The following is a 14,956-nucleotide window of genomic DNA, read 5'->3' as shown; positions in this document are numbered from 1 at the left end:
CTAGATAGGCTCAACGTAATTGGCCGGATACAGTCCCTCTCGGCCGCTGTCCATGCGACCTCTACACCAGCCTTGGTCGTCTTCATCCTCAGTCTTGGTCAGTTCATCACCTGTGAAGAAGACGCCACTCCTTAGTCAACCGGCAGTCTCGCCTCTTTATGAATGAATCTGACATGAATCTGAAAATAATCTGAATGTAAATCTAAAATCTAAATGTCTACAAGTAACCAGGAGTTAAAACAAGATTGTATATATCCTGTCAATTGTGATTCAGCTTTGCCCTTTTGCTTGGTTGCTGCTATATTTTGGTATTAATGGTTATATAATTCAGGATACCATGTAACTGCCAAAAACAACAACAACAATCTAAAAAAATCAAATAGGAAAGCTTATTGAACAAGCGCAAATATCTTGAAGCCCACAGCACAGTGGTGTGGCCATTCAGCCTTATGGCACTTTAACCCATTGATACCTGATGCAGCATTTGCGTGTATATCCCTCATTTGTGTGTGTATCCCTTTAAGACCGCGAACCGCGTGTCTTAAAGGGATACACACACAAATGCTGCATCAGGTATCAATGGGTTAAGCAATGTTTCGGGGTTACCTCAACACAGCTAATTGTTTTCAACATGGAAAATGGTCCTACCCCTACCCTAAACCTCCCACATCCCCCAAGCCACTCCCCCTACCCACCCGTCGAACCCCGACTCCCTACGACCTGCCTAGTGTCCTCTAGAGAGAGAGTGGCGTCAGCGGACGACCAAAATGCGAGACTCATTAGCCAATGAACAGCCAGGAATGGGTCTCGCGCTACTTTTGCATGTTAAAATAAAGCTGATAATGTACAATTTGATTCAAGGGGGGAAAACCCCTTTCAAAGGACAACACAAACTGTGTATTTTGCTGCAACTCGACAGTGCTGCTTAATCCAGGACCTTACTTCCTGGAACTCTTGAGAGTAAAAAACTGGTCCATTGGAGTGAATGGAGATGTCGGGACTCTTCTATCTATACGGCTCTGGACCTGCCTATCCCTAGCTACGGCCCCTTTTCCCTAGCCCCGCCCCCTTCCTGACAACGCCCCCTCCCAGCACCCAAATCCTCCTAGCCATTCCCCTTACTCACCCCTCAAACCCCGGCTGCCTACCACCTTCCTACCCCTAGCTACGGCCCCTTTTCCATAGGCCCTCTGCATCAGTAGTAATTTTGCCGTGAAAAGCTTGTCACCAATTGTTGGTGACGTCACAGTGTGGCCAACTGCCAAAGAGCTAGTGTTAATTGATGGCAAGTGCCTGTAACCACTGCTATCATCTATGGGGAATTGAGGGCCTTTAGACTAGAAAGCATGAAACAGTTGGTGATCTCTGACCCTGTTGTAAGCTTGTTGTCCCTGATATCCTCAAGCTCCTGCCCCTACCCCATATTCCATATTCCATAATCCATAAATCAGAGGGGCAACGCTGAGTGCATCAAGAGTCCAAAGTAGAAGGTACAAAACAATGGGTGGTGGATCGTGACTAAGCGGTGATGATTACCTGCTTTGAAGGTCAGCTCATCCTGTTCCTGTCCATCATAGTCATAGAGAGCTCGCACGCGGACTCCTTTCGCGGGGGTGCTCGAGTCCTCTTCAAACGAGTTTCCGTTTCCACCATTCTCGTTGCCGGAGGTCCCGGCCGGCTGCTCATCGTCGGACCACTCGGTCGAGTACGCTTGATTCTTCTCATAGCTGCTCACGCTGGAGGTCAGAAGAAAACGCAGGGAGACATGTGATCATTGATTCAATTCCGTTTAGAAGAAAACCCACTCACTCTGAGAATGAAATAATCAAATGATCCAGGAATATATTGTCTGACAATGTATATGGTATCTCACATAATTCAATCACTGTATATAGAGTGTGTGCTTTTAATGTGATTGATAGAGGTTTTAACTGACCTGCTGCGGTCACCAGGTGGAGCCACATGGTCAGTGCTGGGGGTGGGTGGGGCTCCATCTGGCTTCTTCTTCTTGGGGGGAGCGTTGGCCTGGTCTGGGTTGTACTCCTGGAGGGGGGAAGGGGGGGGGGGGGGGGGGTGAGGAGAAACCAATGAAAACAGAATCAAGAACAGGAAATGGAGAGCAGTGGTTTATTAACGTTCTCCGGCGCGCGAGGATATCTTTGATATAGTACCTCAAACGCAGGCCAGTTCATATGCATCCCAGGGCCGTGGTTGTTGCTGAACCACTTCAAGTCCTCTTGTGTGTTTGCAGCCAGGATGGTCCGCTCCAGTTCTCTGTACACGGTGGCGTAGCTGAGGAGAGGAAAATGGAACAGATAGTGACAAGGAAGGAGAGCGAGAGGACTCGGGGGCGCTGCCAGTTTGGCTAAAGGGCCCCACAGTGCAGGGTGGCTTACATTCCCGGGCCGGGATCCAAAGTTGGGTCATGGGAAGATTTAAGTGGGCTCCGCAAAATTATTAATTATTACATCGGTGGCTTGAACAGCTGAAGGTTTTAGACTAGTATTAGTAGTATTTGAGCTATGCACTACTACTGTGTGCACCACTACTACTGTGTGCTGTGCACTACTATACTTGTTATGTTGCCATAGCCTTCCTTCCCCAAATCATCTAACATAGATGAAAATAGAATACATCCAGTTTGTAGTTTACACTCCCTTACAGGGCCAATTCAAACTGATTTAGGTTTCGCAGCAGCATTTATTTGGACTCTAGAGTCACTGAAAACATTGAGCACATCATTATCTGAGTCCAAAAGCTGGAACATTAACCAAATGCGTGCTGTGTTGGATTGAAAACAGTGAGTTACATTATGTTTTTGATAACAGAAAATGTTGCAATCGAATTTTCATGCGGTAAATTATGGGCAATCTATTTCTCCAGAAGGTGGCGACAAAGCACCAAGCAGTAAAGCACGTGCCTCTGCATTATGATAACATTCCAGCAATCCTCCAAAGATGGAGGAGTTACAGTAGATGGCACGGGTCGACATTTAATGCCTCCATATGCATATTTAAACTCAATCCAATCCAAACATTTTGTCTATTGCGAGAGTCTACGTGACAAAGCAATGTGGAAAAAAAATCGATTAGCATCTTCCATCTTTGATCTGAAGAAGAGGGAGACGAGGTTGAGTTACCAACAATCGTTCCTTGCATTGTGGTCAGTAAGAGCCCGGATTGAATTACAAACACGCATACGATCATTTCTACAGTGATACAATGATGTCACCCTCCAGGATGTAGTGCAGTGAAATCCTCTAAAAACAGTCAAGAGAAAGAAAGAAAAAGTGATGGGAGGATAAAATGCACATCGCCATGGAAACTGTTGTTGCTGTTTATTAACATCCCTAGACAGCCCTAGAAAAAAAATCTGTTTGTCATATTGACTGTGTCATCAATTAATTAGCGTTGCGCGCGTGTGAAGACTATTGAGGAATACATGCCTGGTTGAGAAATGTGTTGAGATTAATCAATTTGAAATGCGCTGTAATGAACGCGACACCTCCTGTGACACATCAGAGTCATTTATTATGGATTTGGTGCGGAATGTGATTATTTCAAATTCAAATTAAAAGGAGCTCTAACAATACATTCGTGTATTCACTTAAACGACATGATGAATGAGGGGCAAAAGTAATAAAGAATAGATTGGGTGAGGTGTAGATTAGAAGAAGATGTTGCAGAAGTAAAACTGGACTGCAGAGAACATCTGGAGATGGATGGATACAGAGGACAGGTCAGAGGGATGTGGAGCAAACTGGGTAATCGAATACACAAAGTAACAGAAGGTTAATGGGAGAGAGAGTCTCCAGGCCCAGATCCCTCGAGGACGATATCAGATGGCACCGGCTGCCTGACTCAGGGTTCCTACACAATTTCCATTTAAAAATGCGACACTTTTCCACACTCACATTTCCAGACTTCTGTCTGAAAGACAGTCATATCTAACCTGACATTGCCAGATGGGGGCGGTATATCCAGCTTGCTTGCAAGGTTAAGTAAAATCGGCCTGCAATTCTATTATTCAAGCTAGAAATGTCTTGTGCTTCACAGGCTCCTTTCTAGCATCCTTCGTGGTGGCGCTCATTTAACGTGGTTTGCCCTCGAGGCCTCGCCCGCTGCGCGGGCTCGCAGACGCTACGCATGCTCGCCCCGCCTCGCAGGCAACACCCGCTCAACTGGCATGCGCAGTTGAGCAATTGTGGGCCGGGGATCCTCGCCTTATTATACTAAATATTTTTTTTCGTGATTTTTTATCCAATTTCTATCCCCCATTAGTGCTAATTTTAATTTATTTATCCTGGTTGTTGCTCCACCCTCTGTCGATCTGGGGAGAGCTGAAACTGGCTCCATGCTTCCTCCAAGACATGGGCAGTTAGCCAGCCGCTTCTTTTCACCTGACAAGGGAAGCTTCACCGGCAGGACATAGCACGTGGGAGGATCACGCTATTCCAACGAGTTCCCCCTCCCTCCAAACAGGTGCCCCGAACGTGCAGAGGAGGCACCACTTCAGCGACCAGGATATTGCATGTTTTGGTGAGGGGCTCCTATATGAAGGAAACCCCCAGGGGGCACCCGGGTGGTGGGCACTCGAGGACATGCGGACGGGCACGCACTCCTTCAGCGCTCACAGCGTCCCCGGTGGGAATCGAACCCAGGACCTTCTAGCTGTGAGGCGACAGCGCTTACCACTGCGCCACCGTGCCCCTTATAGTAGCCCCTTACCGTGCCTTATTATAGTAGTGAGATTTCAACTGAGGGTGCAAAATATGAAACTGATGCAATGCATGCTCTTGCACCCCCGTAGAACCGGGCCTGGGTGTCCGGATTAGGGTGGTTGGGTCAGAGCTGTTTTGCAGGCTGTCTGTCACGTAGAGGCAGCTCTGCGTAGGAGTCTGTCTGTCACGTAGAGGCGTAGAGGCAACTCTGTGTAGGAGTCTGTCTGTCACATAGAGGCGTAGAGGCAACTCTGTGTAGGAGTCTGTCTGTCACGTAGAGGCGTAGAGGCAGCTCTGCGTAGGAGTCTGTCTGTCACGTAGAGGCAGCTCTGCGTAGGAGGCTGTCTGTCACGTAGAGGCAGCTCTGTGTAGGAGGCTGTCTGTCACGTAGAGGCATAGAGGCAGCTCTGCGTAGGAGTGTGCCATACTGCGTGCCTTCCTTTCAACGACATCAAGCTCACTGTGGCCTGCGCTCTCTCACACAGTGGTCAACACTTTGGCTGCCTGCTCCACGCATCATGAAAAACGCTTGTTTGTATGTTTGTTTGTTTTGTTTTGTTTTTTGTTGATTTTTTTTTTTAATTCAGAATTTTACATTTTAGAAAACAGAATAGGGACAATAGCATGGAAAATAAATATTTTTCCATGCTCTCTTTTTCCCCGTACTTATCCAGAACTGGAAATTAATTTCCATACTTTTCCATACTATGTAGGAACCCTGCTGACTAACCTTTGGTTCTCGGTGAGGTTGAGATGGCGTTTGATGTCCAACAGTGCCTCCTTGAGGAAGGTCAGCCTCTTGACCTCATGCTGCTGGCACAGGTCAAACACTTGCTCCATGCTCTCAGTGTACCCCGGGGTGCACTTGCTCAGCTCGTCCAGAGACTTCTCATACTTCTCTTTAGCCTACGACAGACAGACAGACAGACAGACAGACAGACAGACAGACAGACAGACAGACAGGCAGACAGACAGACAGGCAGACAGACAGACAGACAGACAGACAGACAGACAGACAGACAGACAGACAGACAGACAGACAGACAGACAGACAGACAGACAGACAGACAGACAGACAGTTGGGATAAATTGCCAGCTAAAGGCTCTGTGGTAAACAAACAGTGAATCAAAGCAGCTTTTTTGTTTGTTTTTTGGGGGATTTTATATATATATATATATATATATATATATATATATATATATATATATATATATATATATATATATATATATATTTTTTTTAAATATATATATATACAGAGTAGTCAGCGAGCGTTAACGTGTCAATCATAATAATCATAATAAAGCTCCGCCCACTGTTCTGAGCATGTGCAGATCCTGCACCCCTCCTCCTTATTATATATACAGTAGTGAGACCTCCAGCTTATTATACAGTATAGTAGTAGTAGTGAGATAACAATATGTCAAAAGACCAGATCAATCGTATATTCAATAACATACCATAATAGCTTTATAAATCATTGAGAGGACATTGATCACCTACAGTACATACAGCTGCAGCAACATAGAGCACATACAATCAAGATAAGATAACATTGTACTTTGTTGTTCGTTTGCACTTAAATATGTCGCATCCAATGACAAAATCAACTTTTGCCCTCAACATGCAGCAACATGAAATAATATTTTGTCCAGAAATTGACTGCAATGTGTTGTGGATGCATACGGGCATACAGTACATACATTTGACGTGCATGGAATTGTGTACGAGTGCTTCATATGTATATGTGTGTATGTATATGTATGTATGTTTATTTGTGTGCGTGTGCATGCAGGAAAATGTGTAAGCATCTTACACTCTGTGGCCAGTATAATCTGCTCTTCTCATTATCAGGCCTCCATTAATAGAGGAGACAATAATCTCCTGTGCAGCAAGGTAACCTGCTACCAAGGCTGTTCTTACATTGATTTTGTTATTTACATCTTTGTTTCACACAAAAGAAGAAGGTCAAATCAATTTCAGAGATTTTAATGTTGAGCTTGTGCGCGCATCATACTCAGATTTATTTAATTTTTTTTAATCAAGTCCCCCCACCCCCTTTTCTCCCCAATTGCACTTGGCCACCCCCTCTGCCGATCTGGTTGTAGACTTAGCACATGCTTCCTCCGATACATGTGCAGTCGCTCCTCGCTTCTTTTCAGGACGTAGAGCACGGGAGGATCACGCTCTTCCCCCTCAGTTCCCCTCCGCTCTGAACAGTTCTTGGCCAGGTCTCCCTTGTAAAAGAGATATTTGGTCTCAATGGGACAAACCTGGTTAAATGAAGGCTAAATAAAAGGACTACAAATAAACAGGCGCCCCGACCGACCAAAGGAGGCGCTAGCGCAACGGCCAGGACACATACCCTTAATCCGCAGACACGACCAATTGTGCCTGTACGGATGCCCGACCTAGCCGGAGGCAACACGGGGGCTTGAACCGGCGACAGTTGTGTTGGTAGGCAGGGAATCTACCTGAACACCCTCGAGTCATACTCACAAATGATATATGTCTCCTGTCTCCTCTCTGGCACTAGAGATGTTCCCCTACTCTGAAATACTTCTCAAGTGGTTCCACCTCTTTCTTCTCTGCAGTCGTTCTCTTACCTTCTGCATATCTAGTTTGCATTTGTCCACTTTCTCGTGGAGTTTCTTCTGCTGGTCTGGTGTGACGGAAGCCTCGGTCTTGCCGTTGGCCTCTCGGGCGGCAGCCAGCTTCTCCTCCTTACAGGCCATGTGGTACGTCTTCTTAGCTGCCTCCATCTGTACGGACCAACACACAGAGAACCTCAGTGATGTTTGATCTCCACTCACTGGATTCATATCCATTCACCTCAAACAAGGAATCACCTTGAGCGACCATTTTAATTAAAGAGCAGGATATATCACTAGGTGTACAGATAGGCCAACCGTTATTGTGAGCATTCATGCATTGCTGAATGAAGTAAGTTGTCTGTGTTCATTTATGTTTTTCAATGTCACTGCAGAAGGATGAATTTCAAGTTCACTCTAGAGGCAAATGATATCAAAAGTAAAGTAGTGAGAGCTGGCAGCTGTGTCAGTCCCATGTGCTAAGCAGACTAATCTAATGACCCAAATTACACATTCAAATGGACTAATCCTATAATAAGAATGCAAAGTGTGTGTGTGTGTGTGTGCGCGTGTGTGTGTGTGTGTGTGTGTGTGTGTGTGTGTGTGTGTGTGTGTGTGTGTGTGTGTGTGTGTGTCTGTGTGTGTGTGTGTGTGTGTGTGTGTGTGTGTGTGTGTGATTGAGCAAAAATTGTGTCCAGCTGTTCCCCTGTTCCCTCCCCACCCCCCCCCCCCCCCTTTCCCTGCTCTCTCCTCCCCCACATTTCCCTCTCCCTTTCTCTTTCTGTCTCTCTCTATCAATATGGTTGTTCAGTCCAGTTGTTATTATTACTACTACTGTAATTGTTACTGTTGTGTCAGCTAGATTTAGCTAGACCTATTCTCTGTGAAGTCCTCTGAGACATGCTTGTGAATTAGGGCTATACAAATAGACTTGACTTCGGCCACAGCTACGCCATTTTACGTGCGATCGCGCTGAATCTTTCAGGAAGTGAGAAGAGCACGCCTGCGGGTGACCTAACGGAGCTGGATTGTTGAATTAGGTCATTAGGGCAGACTAAATGGGCAAAAATGGCAAATTAGTGGCCAAGATGAGTCAACGCAGGTTCAGCACCAGGGATAGCTCCATTCATTAGCTACTGATGGAAGACAGACACCTGAGTGGAGGAGCACACCTGAGTGGAGTTGGAATCAGCCAGGGAAAGAGACTATGAAAACCGCCTGGGGAGACAGAGAGGCTGTCACTTTGTCTTTCTATTCATTGCATTCTGTTGCACCAAGGCTAAAGATGAGACAGAGAGTCCCCCTCACCTCCTTCAGCTTTTTGGCCCATGGTTTCTGAGCCTTCTTGAAGCCTTCCTCGGCCTCCTTGGCCTCTTTGAAGCCCCCGATCATCTGCTTGTGATAAGCTTCCTTCTGCCAGTTCTTCACTTTCTCCACGTCCTCGTTCATCAGGCCGTTCTTCACCTCCTGGTGCAGCTCGCTCACCCTGTCCGCCTCCGTCATCACACCCAGCCAGGCTCTCTCCACAGAGCCGTACTGTGGGCCTGGGAGGGGGGGGGGCAAAGTCACGTTAGCAGAAACTCAACATCCAAACCTAAACCTAAAGTAATCATCAAGTACTTAATCCGTAAGCACATTCATTTGCCGAGCCATTCGTTTTATTGACCCCATCCCCATGGCCGACCTTTCTCGATGAGCTGTCTCCACCTCTTGGACCAGGCAGTTAGCTGGTCACCGTAGGCCTTCTCGATCTTGGCACGCTCCTGCAGGCAGCCCATAAGGTCGTTGCAGAGTCGGTGGCCATCATCGAACCTCTTGACAGCACGCTTATAGTTCCCTACCTGAGAATAGAGCAGAGGAGGACCGGCTAAAGCAGTAATACTCAACATGCGGCCCGCGATGGAATTGAAAAAAAACCTAAAAACAGTGCACCCGAACGCAACATGCAAGCAACATACCCACTGAATAAGTGTCCAAATGTTCATGTCATTCTGGCCAATACTCCACTTCTGTTATAGCATTTCAGTCTGGAATATGGAATATCTTTCAATAATCTATGATTTAGCTGCTAAATTGTCAAATACCATCTGCTCGCTACCCAGGCACTTATGTGTGTACTTAACCTAACTAACTTAACCTAACTAACTATCCGGTGTGCACAACATTGTCAGACTAAACTCCGGCTGACACCCAAAAACCTACAATCCGCTACAGAAAAATGTATATTGTTTGTTTAGTAACTGGCCCCTGGCCTTCTATCATTTCACGAAAGTGGCCCCCGGGCAAAGCAAGTTGAGTATCCCTGGGCTAAAGGGACAGGCTCGTAACAAAGTGGTCTGTATTGACCCACGAGGGGGGGAAATATATACTTGATTAGAGATGTGATTCAAAATATTATACAAAAATGTCCAAAAGTTTGTACATGTACATTTTGACTTCCCATCATGCATATTTTGGATATCCAGGATAACCTTTTAGATATATGTTATTTGTATAACAGTGCATACAATTATATAAATATAAATAAATAAATAAATAAATAAATAAATAAATAAATATATATATATATATATATATATTTATTTATTTATTTATATTTATCTGCTTTTGCAAATGAACTCTGCATATTCTGAAACACGTGAACATGAACTTAAAAAAAGATATTTTAGATGTGGTCACCTTAAGCGGGACCACCTTAAGAAACATAAACAGTGGCAGGCTCTGTGGCTCCGCCTCCGCAGTGCCTGCAGGGGGCGTGTGAGCTCATGGTGCATGATGAAGAGGAGAAGAGAGGCTAGTGGGAGGGGGAGGGCTCGTGCCTGTGCATGTGTAGTTATGCAACGGCAGAGGCTTGTGTGTGCGTGTGTGCGTGTGTGTGTGCGTGTGTGTGTGTGTGTGTGTGTGTGTGTGTGTGTGTGTGTGTGTGTGTGTGTGTGTGTGTGTGTGTGTGTGTATGTGTATCTCTCCCTCTCTGCGACTGCTATAATCCTCTCGACTGTGTATCAGCAGACAGATTCTCACAGATGGAAAACTGACAGGACACAGAGGAAACAGGCACACATACAGCCCACAGACAGTCTATACAGTACCTACAGTCTAAACACAGCTGGTATACGTCATCCACACACACACACACACACACACACACACACACACACACACACACACACACACACACACACACACACACACACACACACACACACACTACCCATGGATAGTGCATCTGATGTGTTGTTAGTGAGGTGTAGCGTTGCAGTGAGAGTGTTGTATTCTGTGTGTGTTTGTGTATGACTGTTTGAGACAGGAGTGACACAGGGATGCTGTGAGACAGGTGCATGGCGGTGTGAGTTTTTTTGGCTTCATCTCGTACCTGCGTGTGTGTAACAGCCTGCTAAATCGCACCGACGACACCAGGTGGATCAGGTCCATGTATAAAAACACACCTGAGCTCTTGCGTAGTATCTCGGCAAATGGAGTGGAGATTATTTTGCACGGCTATATCGGCTGTGACGTGCTTTCCCACTGCAGGCCAATTATACTCGATGTGGAGCTGTCAGACTACAAAGCAGAGACTCAGGGTTTTTATTTGACAATCAGTGTCGGGCCAGTTACTTTCAAAATGTAATATACTACATTTTACTAGTTACTTTTATTGTAAAGTAACTAAGTTACTTTACAATATTACTGTCTGTGTAGAGTAACTCGTTACTTGTTATTACACTACTTTTGCATTACTTTCATCAAAATAACTGCAGTAGCAGAATGACATCGCCGCCCCGGAACATCCCAATTTTTTTTTTTACCATCTTGAAGTCAGTGTAAACCATCCAAAATTCTAAATGTGATCCTTTTCCTTTGTTATTGTCATCTATAGTGGTTATTTGCATAAAAACACACAATTTGGTTAGCAAATGATTGTATCTTTATTTAAATATTTGCTTTGATAAAAAAAAAAAAAAAAAAAGTAACTCAATTTGTAACTTGTGTTACTTGACAAAGTAACCGGTATAATATTACTGAAAGTTATATTACTGAGTTACTGTTAAAAGTAATATATTACATGTAATATGTTACTTTTGTAATGAGTTACCCCCCCCCAACACTGTTGACAATGAAGGCACGACCTGAGTCGAGGGTTCTCTTGTGTCCAGATGCTGTGGACAGGTGCATGTGGTGAAAGGGGCGCCTCAGAGCGGCTGGTGACTGAGGGTCTTTGTCTGTGTCTCTGTGGTCATGACCCACGGCCCTCAGTACAAAGACCACTCTGTACTGAGGGAATTCATTAAGACTAATTGTGGGGTGGGTTACACACACACACAGACACACACACACACACGCGCACACACACACACACACACACACACACACACACACACATTGGCACAACTAATGACACACAGAACCTCTAGAATGTTTGAATACACAAGTGGTATGATACATTGGAAAACTATTTCAAAAGTGATACATTACATTGTTAACGCCTCGATCCAAAACTTCAAGCAAGCTGTTTGTTTTGGAGTGTCAGTGAGGCTTGAGAGTTTGTCATTCAAAAGAGACTGGGCCCCTTAGGGCAGTGGTTCTCAAATGGGGGTCCGGGGACCCCCAGGAGTCCATGGCACTTTGCAAGGGGGTCCGCAAAAAGTTTTCAGGAAAATAAAAATAAAAACGTTTTTTTGTTTGCAAAAGCTTCATGGTTCAACGAAAATATGTTATGCTTTAAATCTAAAATGGTTCATGAATTACATTCTAATCTAACAAACTTATCAATTTAAAAGTCAAGCACGTTACCGTGGAAACAATTAAGCTTAGCCCCAAAATCACAAATCAGAATGAGGGGGTCCCCGGTATATTTTCTATCTTGTAAGGGCTCCTTGGCTGAAAAACATTTGAGAACCTCTGCCTTAGGGGGGATGGGGACAGCTCAATGGCAGAGTCGCAAAAATTGCAAAAGGCACAAAATCTTGATGGATGCTGTTGTAATAATATAACAGTTTTAATGTCGGTATTGTATTGCGTATAATGCTAATCAAGTCAAAGAACTTCACAGAAATTCAACCAAACAGCAAATAACACAAAGACTAAATCAAAACAAATGAAAGCCTTAGCAAATATCTGGGAGAATCAATAACACCCGAGGTAGAAAACAGCATCAAGAACAAAATACAGCTCTTATTGAGGGTTCTACTCATTGGATTTAATCCATTTGCCGTCTCACCTTACTAGATGATTGTTCCGTGCTCAGTCTGTCACCTAAAGTGCCATTACTCCAGACGCCATTCACTTTAATGGCACCACATTAGTGGCATTTGAGCCCATCTGAGATCAAATTGGCTATTGTGGGTCGGCGGTGTGTGTCACCATTTCTTTCTTTTTTTATTACAGATTTCATATTTAATATCACTCATATTCACTTGTCATAAAATACTTCACATCTCTTTTTTTTTAAACAATCCATTAACAAGAAACAAAACTTAACGAAGCATTAAGAATGCCACAATCACATTCTGAAGAAAGCTACAAATAAAGGATCGACTTCAACTTGAATCCAGCCTAGTTCGCTCTCAAAAATACTTTTAAAGCTTGGATTTGTCAAATGTAAACAAACACCCGATCCACAGTTCTACAAAAATGCTCAAACAAATGATACAAAAGAGCCAGTTGGGTTTGACCCAATCTAACGGAATTCTGTTTTCAAAGGCATGAGTGAGGTTTCCTGGACGCGAGTGATCCTCCCTCTGTCCTGACGTTTGGGCATCTCACTCCCGATGGGCCAATGCAGAGAGACCCAGCATGAAGAGAACAGGATACTTGAATATGGGGTAGTCGTTCATGAGAATGTGAACGATTCCGATGTACGGCACAAAGCCCCGGGCTCTCCCCACCACATCTTTCTTCTCCAGCCAGCGCTGCCCCTGCTTGTACAGCCCTCTGTCGTCCACGTCATTGTTGTCCCCTTTGGTCAAGAACTTGATGTCTCCGTTCTCCTTCTCATGGATCTTCACGACTCTGTGTACTATCGGGATCTCTCTGCCTTCTATCCTGAAGACCACGATCTCTCCCACTCTGATGGGATCCTCCACCCGGTTGGTCACGAATAGCATGTCTCCTCTATGGAAAGCCGGCTCCATGCTCCCACTGATAACCACAACGATAGGACCCTTGCAGCCAGTGACAACCATCAGTCCCATCCAGAACATCAGCGCAGTAGACACAATCATACCAACGTTCAGCACCTGGTAATAGAGCTGTCGCTTATTCATGCGACGAACCTCGTCAGGAAATAAAGATAACATTGTTGCAAACACGACTATATAGAAAAACGCCAAAGTCATGTGAGGTCATTACAGTCACATGAAAAACGTTGAAAATGTTTTTGGAAACGGTCGGCAGTCCCCTTGTGTCACGACTGTGATGTCATCAGTGATGTCATTTGAGCAACTGTGATGTCATCAGTGATGTCATCAGTGATGTCACTTGAGCAATTGTGACATCATCAGTGATGTCACTCGAGCAATTGTGACGTTATCGGCGATGTAATAAATCCTTCCTGGCTGAGGGTGGTGGGAGTATAAGTAGGGAGAAGAGGAGAACATCATCTCCAGAGTAAGTGGTGGAAGTATAAGTAGGGAGAAGAGGACAAGTGGCGCATCGTCTCCAGAATCTCCACCCTAGGAATCGAGCGCGCGTAGCATAACAAAGTAGTTCACGTTGTAAACCTTGTCCTTTTGCAGCTGTCATCACCAAACGGCCTGATGATGGGCCTTTTTTACAGCCACCATTTTGTGTCTAAACGGCAGGGTAAAAAACACAGGTGCAAGCAAACCATTAATTAGGGCCCCAGCACTGGAACACCTAAATGGACTGGGAGTTGGAAACCCTAATTATGTTTTGGTTGCACCTGTGTTACTTCCTGCCTTTTAGGCCAATTAGACAAGCCCTGCCCCAAACAGCCTTTCCTTTTACATATTGCTGCAGCGTAGTCCTACATTGACTTATTTTTTTGCAGTGTGTACTGTTACTGTATGTGAGACATAGAGAGAGAAAAAGAGTGGCAGAGACACAGAGACACAGAGAGAGAGAGAGAGAGGCCAAAGCAATGTAAGAGAGAGAGAGAGAGCGTGTGTGTGTGTGTGTGTGTGTGTGTGCGTCTGCAGCTTCATGACTCATGAAAGGGTGAGGTGGCGTGGTGGAGTCTCCGTACCTCCCAGAAGCTGTCCATGGTGTCGTCAGCACCTGCACATTCATCGTAGGAGACGGACATTTTCCTGGATGTGGCAACGCACGCTAAAGACCAAACGTGTCCTCTGCAGCAGAGCTGGGTTCCTCATGCACTGAAAGAGACCAGGGAGAAGAGAAACCACGTGAGACAGTAACATCACACAGATGTAAACCATGTGAGACAGTAACATTACACAGATATAAATGAGAAACAAAGCAGAAACAGTGTAGCGCATGAGTGGACATTGCAAAAGATGGGCAAGTTAGCCTTTCTGTGCTAACGATGTGGCAATTTCCCCCCGGCAACTGGAGGAAAGCCTCAGCGTGAGGGTTTCTATTTGCGACATTTCTAATAATGAAGTAAAAATAGACTCCTCCCCCATCATGCATACTGACTGCGCTGTGCCCCCAGGGCCCTAAAGG

General features: G+C 45.1%; 2 protein-coding genes across 3 annotated transcripts; both read right to left on the bottom strand.

Annotated features, from left to right (window-relative positions):
* LOC310781719 (protein kinase C and casein kinase substrate in neurons protein 1-like) lies at positions 1-14,576 on the bottom strand (the record flags this gene model as incomplete). Its single annotated transcript, XM_083642331.1, has 9 exons — positions 1-110; positions 1,537-1,736; positions 1,937-2,043; positions 2,172-2,292; positions 5,451-5,626; positions 7,328-7,483; positions 8,621-8,856; positions 8,997-9,153; positions 14,517-14,576. The coding sequence occupies 9 exons, from the start codon at positions 14,574-14,576 to the stop codon at positions 1-3; spliced, it is 1,323 nt and encodes a 440-aa protein (XP_083498457.1).
* Positions 13,072-13,608, bottom strand: LOC310781722 (signal peptidase complex catalytic subunit SEC11A-like; the record flags this gene model as incomplete). 2 transcript variants are annotated; one of them, XM_083642335.1, is made up of 2 exons in its annotated part: positions 13,072-13,311; positions 13,462-13,608. In XM_083642335.1, the coding sequence occupies 2 exons, from the start codon at positions 13,606-13,608 to the stop codon at positions 13,072-13,074; spliced, it is 387 nt and encodes a 128-aa protein (XP_083498461.1). The 2 variants fall into 2 exon arrangements, with proteins under 2 accessions (XP_083498461.1, XP_083498460.1); XM_083642334.1 differs by having other exon boundaries at positions 13,072-13,608.
* Positions 14,577-14,956: the final 380 nt, after the last annotated feature.

The sequence above is a fragment of the Poromitra crassiceps genome, assembly GCF_964638095.1.
Source record: "Poromitra crassiceps genome assembly, chromosome: 8".
Lineage (NCBI taxonomy): Eukaryota > Metazoa > Chordata > Actinopteri > Beryciformes > Melamphaidae > Poromitra > Poromitra crassiceps.
This window is presented reverse-complemented; position numbering and strand designations above follow the sequence as displayed.